Source organism: Trichomycterus rosablanca, chromosome 1 (assembly GCF_030014385.1).
Source record: "Trichomycterus rosablanca isolate fTriRos1 chromosome 1, fTriRos1.hap1, whole genome shotgun sequence".
In the NCBI taxonomy this organism is placed as follows: Eukaryota; Metazoa; Chordata; class Actinopteri; order Siluriformes; family Trichomycteridae; genus Trichomycterus; species Trichomycterus rosablanca.
In genome coordinates this window covers 86,566,372-86,578,871 of record NC_085988.1, presented here as the reverse complement: position 1 = coordinate 86,578,871, position 12,500 = coordinate 86,566,372, and the positions used below count along the sequence as shown (strand labels likewise).

Below are 12,500 nucleotides of genomic sequence, written 5' to 3'. Positions count from 1 at the left end.
GTGCTCTGCAGACAGCTGGGCTGTGGATCTGTGCTGAACTTCAGCTCCTCTCCATCCACTACTGAACACAACCACACGTGTGGAACAGCTTTCAATTGCTCTGGAAGTGAAGAACATCTGGGGAACTGCAGCAGTGCAAAACCTGCTAACTGCAGCGCCAGAGAACTGCTGTCCATCACCTGCTCTGGTAAGCAGCTACAAACCAGCAACTATTAACTAACTAAAAACAAAATTACTATGATCTATCTATAGTAAGAACTTCCAGGTCACTGCTCATGCGGTCATAGAGAGTAGCTTGTATGTCCCAGTGACAGCTCAGTGGTTAAGGTACTGGACTAGTAAACAGAAGGTTGCTGGTTCAAGCCCCGCCACCACCAAGTTGCCACTGTTGGGTCCCTGAGCAAGACCCTTAACCCTTAATTGCTCATCGTGTAAGTCGCTTTGGATAAAAGCGTCTGCTAAATGCTGTAAATGTATGTCGGCGTCTTTCTTTTTTTTTTATGTTTTCTGCTAGGTGTTACGCGAGTTGTGAGTATGTTGTGCCTCATTTAGAGTGTGAATGGACTCACTGTTTACTTCCCTCAATGATCCTTGCCAATAAAATTGATGAGCTGCAAGCTCGTGTTTTTTACATGTATGAGTATCGGACTGCTTCCATTCTTGCCTTTACTGAAACGCTGTTGAACGGGAATGACAATAACGACAGTCTGCATATAGATGGCTTTAGGTCTCCTGTAAAGGTTAGATCATGACACTGAGCTGTTCGGTAAACCTCATGGTGGTGGTGTCTGACTCTACATCAATCCACGCTGGTGCAAAACATTTTTTGTCAGGAAAGAACTGTGTAACCCTTATGTCAAACTCCTGGCCATCTCCCTGCATCCATTCTATCTCCCCAGGGAATTCCCACAACTGTTTTTCCTCTTGGTGTAGCAAATGCACCTGCAGCCTCAGAACATATTCAAAATATGCTCTATAAATATGAACTGATATCTCAGTAAACCCTGGGTGACTAAAAATCTGAAAGACATTCTGAATAAGAAAAAGGGAGGTCAACAGAGAGGTCAAGTGAGCCGCAAAATAGGCAAGCTGAAATATAAAAACAAAGTGGAGCAGGCCTTTGCTAAAGGGAACCTCCGCTCAGCTTGGCAGGTCCTCAAGAACATGGCAGCAGTAAACTCTGTCTCCACCAGCCATAAGCCTATTCAGGTTGCAGGCAGTAGTTCCACTTCACTCCCCAATGATCTCACTTCCTTCTTCACCAGATTTGAAAAGGACAACAGCACCCAGTTAAAATCACTCATATCCTCTCTCAGACCTGATGAGTCTGACCTAACCATTAGCACAGAAGAAGTGGTGAGACCAATTAAAAGGACTAAATTGAACACAGTTTCAGGACTGGACAACATCTGTGGACGGACCCTAAGACGCTGTGCTGAGCAGCTGTGTTGGGGGGTGTTTCAGCATCTGTTCCAGAGCTTGTTGATTAGCAGCACAGTCCCCTTGATATGGAAGCACTAGTACAGTAAACAGTAGTGATCCCTATCCCAAAGAAGAGCACTCCAAAGGTCCTGAACGACCTTAGACCAGTGGCTTTCACCTCTCTGGTAATGAAGGCTATGGAGATGATTCTAAAAGATCATATCACCAGGGTAACTGATCCGATTTGCAGTTTGCCTACCGGGCTGGTAGAGGGGTTGATGATGTGAAGATATTTATCCTGAACACCATCCATACGCATCTGGAAATCCCCAATACCTCAGCCAGACTCCTGTATGCAGACTTTTCATCAGCATTTAACACCATGCAGCCACATATGTTAGCTGAGAGGCTTACCACACGCTTCCAACTCACTCTGTGGACTATAGACGTTCCTACTAACAGGACACAGAGAGTTCTGGTGAACAACTCCCTGTCTAATATCCTCTTCACCTCCACTGGTTCGCCACAAGGCTGTGTCCTTTCTCCTCTTCTCTTCATCCTTTACACAGATGATTGCAGGACTGCCCAGCCTAATTGCCACACAGTGAAATTTGCTGATGACACAGTACTCCTGTCTCTTTTCCTCTAATACAGAGGGGATATTAAAGAAATGCCATCAGAGACAGTACTTACTCAGGAAGTTAAAATCATTTGGAACTAATAAGGACATTCTTACCACTTTCTATTACACTTTTATAAAATATAATAACCTTCTCTTCCACTTGCTGGTTTCACTCCATCACTCTGCAAAACAAAAATCGTCTGCTGAATTTGGTCAAAGTCTGCTCAAAAATCATTGAATAACCTATTGTTCTCTTACCGCCTTATGTGATCAGAAGACGGTGAAGTCAGCTCACAGGATTTTACAGGACCCCTCTCATATTCTGTTTCCTGAATTTGAATGGCTCCCCTCAGGATGCAGACTCCGTTGTCCACACTGCAGGATGCAGAGGAGGAAGATATCCTTCCTCCCCAGGGCGGTCCAGAATATAGAAACTCTTTGAAATTAAGCAGTTTGTAACATCATGACCTGCCACGATCAGTTTTGGCAGACCAGAGCGGTACTGATAAATAAAAAGTGTCGTTCTTTTTAACTACACTTCAAAGCATTCCCTGTACCTCATCAAACAAAATCTTTAAACTCGTAACAAAGATTCAGCTCTGGGCTTTGTCTCCTCACTAGATCCTTTGCTAGCCTTTCCCAGTTTTTTTTGGTGGTCAGTAAAAGGTGGTTACATTCAAGTTTTAACTGGTAACCTTCAGTCTTAAGTTTTGTCCATGGGTGGTGTGGCACAGTACTGTATACAAGTATTTGGGTTGTAACTTGCCGGTGGACTGAGTAGCTGGCGGAGTTTGATTATTTGGTTAATTTTCTTTTGTTTTGTGGCTTTTGAGCTACATCATTGTTCTACTTTGTTTAGGTTTCCTGCACTTGGGTTCATTTTCTAATATTGCAAATGTGGGGTTACACCTGACACCTTTCTCCCTCACCTCACTGTGAACCTGTTACAACATTTACTGTGTTTATAGAAAAAAAAACATTAAATAATAACATGCTATGTGTGTGTTCTTTATCCCAGCCCACAACTCCATCAGGCTGGTTGGTTCTGGTGGAGACTGTGCAGGAAGGCTGGAGGTTTTCCACAGTGGTTCATGGGGAACAGTGTGTGGTGACTTGTGGGATATTAAAGATGCCCAGGTGGTTTGCAGAGAGCTACAGTGTGGTGTGGCCCTCAGTACCCACATACCAGCCTGGTTTGGTCCTGGAACTGGGTCCATATTGCTGAATAAGGTGGAGTGTGAGGGGAACGAGACTTCCCTGTGGAACTGCGGATTTAAGATCTGTGAGGAGAATGAATGTGGACACCAAGAGGACGTCGGGGTGGTGTGTTCAGGTACAGAGTGCTGTGTATTTTATGTTCTGCATCATTTACTGGTTATATATGTGAATATCCGATCTATATACATCAGTTAATAGTTTTTAAGTCTAATATAAATTATTTGTTCTGCTTTTAACAGAGTTTAATGAGTTCCGACTCACTGGGGGGTGTGAGGGGGGTCTGGAGGTTTTCTACAATGGAATTTGGGGTAACGTGTGTGAAAACATTAATGAACTTACAGCAAGTTTAATCTGCCAAGAGCTGAACTGTGGAAGAACTGGAACTGAGTACCATACAACAGCAAGACTGGAATCTGCCCCCTACTGGCTGGATGATCTGCGCTGTAGGAAACATGATGTAGCTCTAAGGAATTGTCCATCATCATGGGGGCAGAACAGGTGTTATGGTGTTGCTCAAATTACCTGCTCAGGTATGAAGATCTTCTCTCTTTATTATAAACCTGAATTAAGAAGCTACAGAATGAATTCATCTGCTGAATCAAATCCATAATCTTCTCATTATAATTAATGTTCATCAAACCTACAGGAAAGAAAGAAGATCTGGTACATCAAGACCATCTGACATGCTTCACATTTCCTCACCAGAAACAGTGTTCAAGTGAGAACATCTAATATCAAATCAGTTCTGTATCTTATTAATCAGAACGTTTAGAACTATTCATTTATCTTCTATAGCAGATCTGGTCCACATACCAGATCAGCACAGTGTTTATGATCGACGCCCTTCCTGATGTAACCCTGCTAATTTAATCTGAGCTTAAGACCTGCACTTGGGTTGTACCAACATGTTCACCTCTTAATGTGCACCTCCACCCCCGACATTAGCCAATCATGAATACACAGACGTCAAACTGGTCAATAGCAGGATAGTAAAAAAGTAATAAGCAATAATGATTTCTGCTGACTAGTCCATATCTACGCTACAGTAATGTTGAGTTGTGTGTAATGTTGTGTGATGTGTAGATCACCTGCCTCTCAGGCTGATTGGAGGAAAGGGAAGCTGCTCTGGAAGGCTGGAGGTTTATTATGATGCTACATGGGGAAGCGTGTGTGATGATCAGTGGGACATCAGAGATGCTCAGGTGGTCTGCAGGCAGCTGGGCTGTGGTGGAGCACTGAGTGCTGATAGGAACGCTACCTTTGGTGCTGGTGAAGGAACCATCTGGCTGAACAGAGTGAAGTGTAGAGGAGACGAGATTCACCTGTGGAACTGTCATCATTCCCTGAAGTACCAGACAGACTGCACCCACAAACAGGATGCTGGAGTCACATGTGCAGGTCAGAGGGGTGGGATTACTTTTAGGAATAAAATCCAACTACAGTTTTCTGTCTTTTATTACTAAATATAAAAGGTTTGTTACATTTCTGTTAATGTAGAGATATCAGCATCCTCTATTACTACACCCACAACAACCACCATCATCACCGAAGCAGGTAAAATATTTTACTTTCTATCATCTATACACACGTTAATAATAATAAACTCTGTTATGATCTACAAAAATATCCTTTATATTTTAATTGCAGTGAAACAAACAATGAAAAGAACAGCCAATCCAGAACCTCCATCAGCAGCTGCTCTATCCACCCCTCCACTGGCCCTGATCCTGCTGGGAACGCTGCTCTTCCTGGCCTTAGTGCTTCTGGTTGTGATGTTTTTCCAGAACAGAGGACTCAGGAGAGGTAGGAACATTCAGAGATTTAATCCTGCTTCAGTTACTGAACATTTACCCCCCTGTCTCAGTCAAGACAATGTTGGACTGGGATGTGTGGAGTCCCACAAGGCTTAATCCTGGATCCTTTTAATTTAAACCGTTCATGCTTTTCTCTCTTTCTAAGCTTAAACTGTGTTTCTCTTCTCCATTATCAGGTCTCTATAAGATGAAGCATAAGACTCTGTCAGAGGCAGTTTATGAAGAAATCAACCACAGATACTCCACTAGAAGAACCAGACGTTCCAGTAAAAGAGGTGACGTTTATACAGACCTTATATGTAAAGGTTTTGGCACCCTGATAATAATAATAAACACATTTACAGTAAATTATTTAAAGAAATATACAGTTGGTACCAGGGTATTACTACTGTGTGCTGAGTGGTTCTGCTGAGATCCTGCACAGTATAAAACCTTTCAGGGAAATGGAACAAAGTTGTGGAGGCTCATTGTTGATCTGCTGTTCTGAACTCGTCTCATGACTGTTCTTCTCTTCTCAACAGGAAGTCTCCTCTCTGAATCAGAGCATTCTGGGTATGAAGACGTGGATGAGGAGCTTCTCTCAGGTAAAAGATTTGGAGGGTGGATTTGTTCAACTCTGTTCCACAAAGAAACATTAAAATTATGAAGAAAATGTTTATCATAAATCCAGAGTTTTAATCCTGACACCTTCATTTTGGTCTCTTTGGTTTGTTAGTTCACAGATTTTTCCTTCATTATAAAATTCTCTTTAATAGTGAATCTAGTTTGTTGTTTCTGTTGTTCTGGAATGAGGAAAAGTGTCAATGACAATAATTGTAAACTTTATTCATGTAGAAAAATCTGGGTTTGGAGATAAAGCCGAGTATTATGATGATGCCATCACAACTAATGACCTGATAAGTTTGTACCTTTGTTAAATTTTCACAATTTATTATTATAATATTAATGATTAAATAAAGATGATTGATCTATTATGTGATACAGCGAAAGTAAAAACAGCAGAGGAATATGATGATGCCGTCACTGCTGGATCGATTCCTGAAAACATACCTGGTAATAACCTGTATTTTTAACATTAAATATGATTATATTATTTAAATTAGTTAATGTAGATGATTGTAGGAATGTAGAACCTAAGTGTCTTTTATCCACCCAGGAATAATGGCTCTGTTCTCAGAACCTTAAGTTCACCATGATGCACAAAAGCAAGTGTAAATGGCGGCCTGTCCAGACCAGACTTGACTGCTAAAACATGTGAAGATCTAATAAGTAACATCTGCATCAATATGTGAAAAGCAAGTTTCTTAAGCGGGTCAGGGTGACCCTCACCTCTCAAGTGAGCAGAAAAACAAGCAAGTGGGTTAAGATAAGGTGACAGACAATAAAGTCTCATATTCCAGTACAATCCCCAAAATAATCAAGTATTTAAACAAGTAAATAATAGTAATTACCTAAAGTAGATTCATCAATTATAAACAATTAAAATCTCAATAAAATCTTAAACAGCTCTGATTTACTGGTAGAAAAAACAAAACCTTGCTAAGTTAAATTGTGGTGAAATAAAATTCATTATAAAAGCATTAAAATACATTCTGGTAAAACCACTTCAGGAGACTTTATTACAATTTAATTGGTACAAAAACTTTATTTATTGTAACTGGTGCAAAAGAAAATATTTAACTGTTTTTAACTGAAGGTTTTCTAACCATCCAACTAAAAACAATTACCTTAAAAATCAGTGCAGTAGATGGGATGAGTCTTCCAAAATCTGATCCTCTGTTTTTATGTGATTTAGGTGATACGAGGAGAGTGGACACACCAGAGGACTATGATGATGTGATGACTGCTGGACTGATCCCTGATAACGTAGCCGGTGAGCTTCTGTTTAGTGATTTCTTTTAGAAAGCTGTAGAAATGAATCCTCCATACTGTAAAGAACTTTGTACACTGGTTCTGCTGTAGTGTGTTTATATTTATAAAGATCTAGAGGGAGGATTTTTACATTCACTACACTTTATAAGATCAGAATTCATGTGATGAAAATGGAATCATTAAATCCACTGTGATTGGAGAGATTCCTGTAAAGCATTTGGGGAGCTTTACTGGCCCCCTGTAACTTTAAGAACTGGTACCTGAGTAAAGTTGAAATCTGGGTGTTTTGGTGTAGAGGACGAAGCTGAGAATTATGATGACGCCATTACAGCTGATCAGAAGTCCCAGATAATGACAGGTAGGACAATAATATTACAATATTGTAACTTCAAGCATGAAAAGAGTTCTGAACCACATCATGACTGATTTCATGGTATTGATCTCTACATTTGGGCAGAAGAAACACCACCAGAGGACCATGATGATGCTGTTACCATGGAAACAAAGCCAAACTTGATAACAGGTCTGTTTCTCTGACAGGAGGAAATGAATTTGAAACTGAAGCATCAATGCAGTAAGAATTCAGTTGAGTTTCTTAATGCCATCATTATTTCTCTTCTCATGTTGCTCTAATAGAGGAATCAGAGGACTATGATGATGTGATGGGTGCTGAACAGGAAGTAGGAGGTGCAGAAGGTGGGTTGGTTTAGCTCCATGGCTGTGTGTGAAATGTGCATGATTAAGGAGGATGGAGTAAATGTTGTAAATAAAGTGAACAGGCAGCAGAGTGAAAGTTTGCTTCCATTATTGATCATCTATGAGGAAAATTTCAGCCTCCTCCTTATTTTAAACACCTCAATTTACTCATTTTACAGATTATGATGACGTGGAGAAGGAGCCTCAGAGAGACCCAGACCATGTGACCCAGAGACGCCGCCCAATGTCTTTGTTCAGGAAATGACATCATAACATCTCTAACCTCAGGAAATGATTTTCTAACAGCTTCAGCTCCTGATATTTTATTCATCTGAATCTTTGTTGATCTCAGTGTTGAACATTTCAGTCGAGCACGGGGGGGTAAAAACGTCCCCAAATTTTATTTTACATTCTGTAACGTAACCAGCCACAGTTCGCTAACACAAAGATCCAGCTTATAATATCTTTTTATTTTGTATTTTAGAAAAAATCAATTTGCTGTAAGTAAAAGAAAAATTCTACATATTTGATATTAATATTTTGTAATGTTTATATTTTATTATAATTAAGTTTAAGGTAGTTTAATATTTTTATATTTAAAGTGAACTAATACTTTATTTTTATACATTTTGAGAATAAAGTTGCTGATCTGTGATCTACATGTAATTATTAGTACATTTATTAAAATATTAGACTTTAATAAAGGGGTGCAGACCTGTGATGGATCAGCGTCCTGTCCAGTGTGTTCCTGCTTTGCTCCTAGTCTTTCCAGGTGGAATCAGACTTGCTGAGACCCTGACCAGGATACAGCGGTTGATTATAATTTTAAATAGAATCAATAAAATAATAAAAGATTCTATTTTTGAATAATCAGCTAATCTTCTAATTATTCTAATATTAGCATCTTTAACACTGCGGTGAGTGTAGCTAGCTGATGAGCAGAAAATCTTTAATGCACATTTTCAGTCTAACCGCATTAGCATGTAAACTAGCAGTGCAGAAGGAAGCAGCGATCGATGTCTGATCAATGTGTGAGTTACAAACATTATCAGGGACTCCACCCATCCCAGTAAATACCTGTTCAGCCCTTTCAGATCAGACAAGCGCTTCTGCAGTCTAATGACCAAAACTGAGAGGCTCAAGAGGAACTCCTCAACATGGACCAGAGCTCTTCTCAGCATCAATGTATGATTCTTTCTCAGGACTAAATCATGAGGTACATTTACAAGGGAAGTAGTGCGTACTGTAGTGTTAAATGGTGGGAAAAGATGTTAGCAATTAATTATACGGCACCACTGGTAACATTAAGGAAAATTACCAGAAAAAAACAAATTAATGATCAGTCTTGTTCTGTAGGAGTAAAATTCTTTAAGTCAATTATTCCTCTCTCCTGGGAATTAAACTCACAGCACTAAGTTTAAAGAATTATAAAGTTAATTAAAAATATAGCATAGAAACAGTCATTAATCAGGGAATAAAACAATTAAGTAGTAAGAAAATTTAAATAAAGGTGTAGGTACAAAATCAATGCTAAGAACTTATAACTGAAATAAACCTTGGTGGGGATCAGAAAATGGAAATCTAATAGAGATGCCTGTTATTGATCAGTAATAAATGTACATTTTAAAGAAAACAACAGAAGCTAACCCTTCACAGAGCACATAAAAATTGAGTCTACCTCTTGTAGTAATCTTCCGGAGCCAGTGATGTTTACCTCACATCAGAACTTTTTCACTGGTCTCAACAGACGAAGCTAGGTTTGCTCTCTCCTCTGTCCCAGGTCAGCTTTACGATGAGGAACGTGGAACTTCGGCTTCATTTCAGATGGTTTCTTTCTCTTCCTTGAGAAGGTCTGTGATAAAACTCACACAATGCTTCACATGAAGAGGTTGAATTCTGCCTGCGCAACCGAATCCGGATCACAGTGTTGAAACTGCTGCCTTGGCCAACGGCAACGTTTCAAAAGATTGTGTCCAGTAGATGTGATTGGCGCACTAAACTTGACTAATTTAATACGAACGTTACTTAGAGACTGCGATCTGGGAGTCGAGACTGCAAGCTCTGAGATATTCAAAGAAGCCAAAGAAGCAAGCAGGCCACTTCTCCTTCTTCTTTCTGCTTGGGTCAGGACTTGCTCTCTCGGTCTCGGTCTTTCTGCTGCTCTGTTCTGCTGCTCCTTCACTAACTGGAGGACAGACTTACCACCACTTTTTAAAGATTGTGGGAGGTGTGATGTAGGTTGGGTATAGCCAATGAGCAATGGAAACCCTCACTAGAGGCCAGTAGATGGCGCCATCAATACATCTTGAAAATGACAATTTTAATTTGGTTTCTTGAAGGAAACGCTTTCCATTATACAAGTTAATTCTTGATACACTCTGGTACAAGTTCCCTCTTATTAACAAGACAGATCCGAATATCAGATATGTTCTACAGCTTTAGCATACATTACTACGATTACGAGTCCATTACAACAAACACACTGTCTATTAAGTAAATAATAAAACAAAAATAATTTATTTAAGATATAACACGCCATACAGATAAAGTTAAGAACAACATACTGTTATAATGAGAGGCGTAGGACCCAAGGATGCAGAGAATAAATGATTTTATTTATAAACAATAAATAATAATTAAACACAAAAGGTAAAAGGATAACAAAAAGCAAATCGGGAGAACCCCGATTGATGCTGCTGGCGCCGTAGGCAACTAAACAGGAAAAAAGAGAAAAATATGCAAAAACACAAAAACCACGAGTCGCGAACCCGGATCGCCTGTGTGCGAGGCATTTGCGTACTCGCTGCACTATTTAGTAGCAATAGGGAAAAAGGAGTCTCGTGCTTAAAAGGCCCCGAGGACCAATGTCTCGGGAAACACAGCCGGGATAGAGAAACCGAAACTGGCCGCAGTTTCGGAAATCCCGGATCGGCAACGTCACCAGCCTCGCACCGATGAGAAAAAAGAGAAGACAATTTTAATGTTATATAGTGCGGACACAAACCGGCGTGGGGAGCGAGACAAGCGGACGCTTAACCCACTAGGCTAAGCAGGCGCTGACGAGCCCGTCTGAAACAACGGATAAAAACTTCTGCTGTTTCGGCGGCTGCGCTAATGCTAGCCTCCTGCTAACGGTTACAGGAAAGGTCTAGCTGTAGATGCTGATATGAACAGCAGAGCGAGGGCTGCGCGAAGTCGCACCAGTCTTTCCCTCAGAGGTAAAGAAAAACCCTATTTACCTCAGCCTTTCAGCTTACTCACCCGACTATCCTAACGATTTCCCGGGGATACCAACCTGGCCGCTAAAGCGTGCAACTACACAGCCATGCACGAAAAACAAAGGAGAAGGTGCGACGCCACAGCTGCAGGTCGTTGCACTAAATAGACGGCCCCCTATTTGAGGCCTTGCTGTTCGGTGTTTTGTAACACCTGCGATGCTGGGAACTGGTGGTGCGTTCACCAGACGCCACAGGTACCCTAACACGTACTGCATAACATATAATAATAACACATAATAATGCATAACATCATTTCTAACACTATAACTTGGGTTATAAGGCTATACCCTTAGTCTAATCCACTTTGAGTATCACCTCCACTGATGTCTGTCCCTTTGTCCTGTTAAAATGTTATAAACTGGAGCTGAGAGGCTCAGCAAAAGGTCAGTGTAGTCCAAGACTTGAGTCCAGGAATCATAAACTCTGAAGATAAGGATCAGTAACCTTAGGGAAAGTTCAGAGTTCTAATGTGCATAGAAAAAGGTCTGTTACACTACAGTACCAAAATCTGCTAGACCATGATCCAACAAATGGATTCTTAAAGTGATATTTTTGGGAGACCCCAAAAGATAATTCACACAAACATTAATTCTCTCTCTCTCTCTCTCTCTCTCTCTCTCTCTCTCTCTCTCTCTCTCTCTCTCACACACACACACACACACACACACACACACACACACACACACACACACACACACACACACACACACAAAACTTTAGTGATCTCGAATCTGGATCATACCCAGATTGGAGAAGAACTAAGCCATGTTTAATTCTTTTAAAGACAGTCCGGCAGGGTCTAGTCCATCGTCCCAACATTTAATTATTCCTATAATTGATATTTTTATAATGATACTTTCTTTATGTAAATCTTTTAAATGTAAATCTAGCCTCAGGAATGATGTTATGCCGATAGTCAGAGTAACTATATAAGAATGTGAAGAACATTGTGTTGTATGTTAGGAATGTTACTGTTCACCTAAATAATTGAATCAGGATTTCATGTTATAGAAGCTGGTAAGTTCATCTTGTTAAATCTATTTATTGGTATTTAGTGTGAATGTAAGTTAGCTTGTAGTAGCTTCTATTAGGAATGAACTTTTAATAGTGGTTTTTGGGAGAGAATACTCATGTCAAAACTAAGCTTATAGCTCCATCTAGCGGCCATGAATGGTTAGTGGTCGTGTTGGACAAGAGGAAAAGAGATTTCTACACTCATTTTAGGAGAAGTTCATTTCTCTCATTGGCTACATCTACTGCCCCCCCCAGCTCTCACAGTAGTGATGGGAATTTCGGCTCCTTTTAGAGAGCCGGTTCTTTTGGCTCGGCTCACTAAAAAGAGCCGGCTCTTTCGGCTCCCAAGTGGCTCCTTAGATTTTTTTGTTGCTTAAATTAATTTATTACCAAATTACATGTAAAATGAATTACTAATGTAAAAAAAACATTGTATTACATGTTTATTATTTAAATTGCTTTATTTATATACTCAACATGGAACAGAGTGCTCCAACAATAAATTATAAAATATAAAAACAAAGACCCATCTCAATTAGACAAAAAGATCCGATTGTGTATATT

At 40.1% G+C, this 12,500-nt stretch overlaps 1 protein-coding gene across 1 annotated transcript in view; it reads left to right on the top strand.

The window, feature by feature from the left end:
• Positions 1-8,365, top strand: part of LOC134330617 (scavenger receptor cysteine-rich type 1 protein M130-like) — a 34,626-nt gene extending 26,261 nt beyond the window's left edge. The window contains exons 5-20 of the mRNA XM_063011856.1: positions 1-187; positions 3,063-3,377; positions 3,502-3,792; positions 3,909-3,980; positions 4,346-4,660; positions 4,760-4,816; positions 4,910-5,065; positions 5,253-5,351; positions 5,598-5,660; positions 5,911-5,976; positions 6,061-6,129; positions 6,872-6,949; positions 7,244-7,306; positions 7,406-7,471; positions 7,585-7,644; positions 7,824-8,365. The exon at positions 1-187 is cut by the window's left edge and continues 134 nt beyond it. Coding sequence (XP_062867926.1) covers positions 1-187; positions 3,063-3,377; positions 3,502-3,792; positions 3,909-3,980; positions 4,346-4,660; positions 4,760-4,816; positions 4,910-5,065; positions 5,253-5,351; positions 5,598-5,660; positions 5,911-5,976; positions 6,061-6,129; positions 6,872-6,949; positions 7,244-7,306; positions 7,406-7,471; positions 7,585-7,644; positions 7,824-7,909 — 2,043 coding nt within the window. The 3' untranslated portion in view covers positions 7,910-8,365. The remainder of the gene's footprint in view (positions 188-3,062; positions 3,378-3,501; positions 3,793-3,908; positions 3,981-4,345; positions 4,661-4,759; positions 4,817-4,909; positions 5,066-5,252; positions 5,352-5,597; positions 5,661-5,910; positions 5,977-6,060; positions 6,130-6,871; positions 6,950-7,243; positions 7,307-7,405; positions 7,472-7,584; positions 7,645-7,823) is intronic.
• Positions 8,366-12,500: the final 4,135 nt, after the last annotated feature.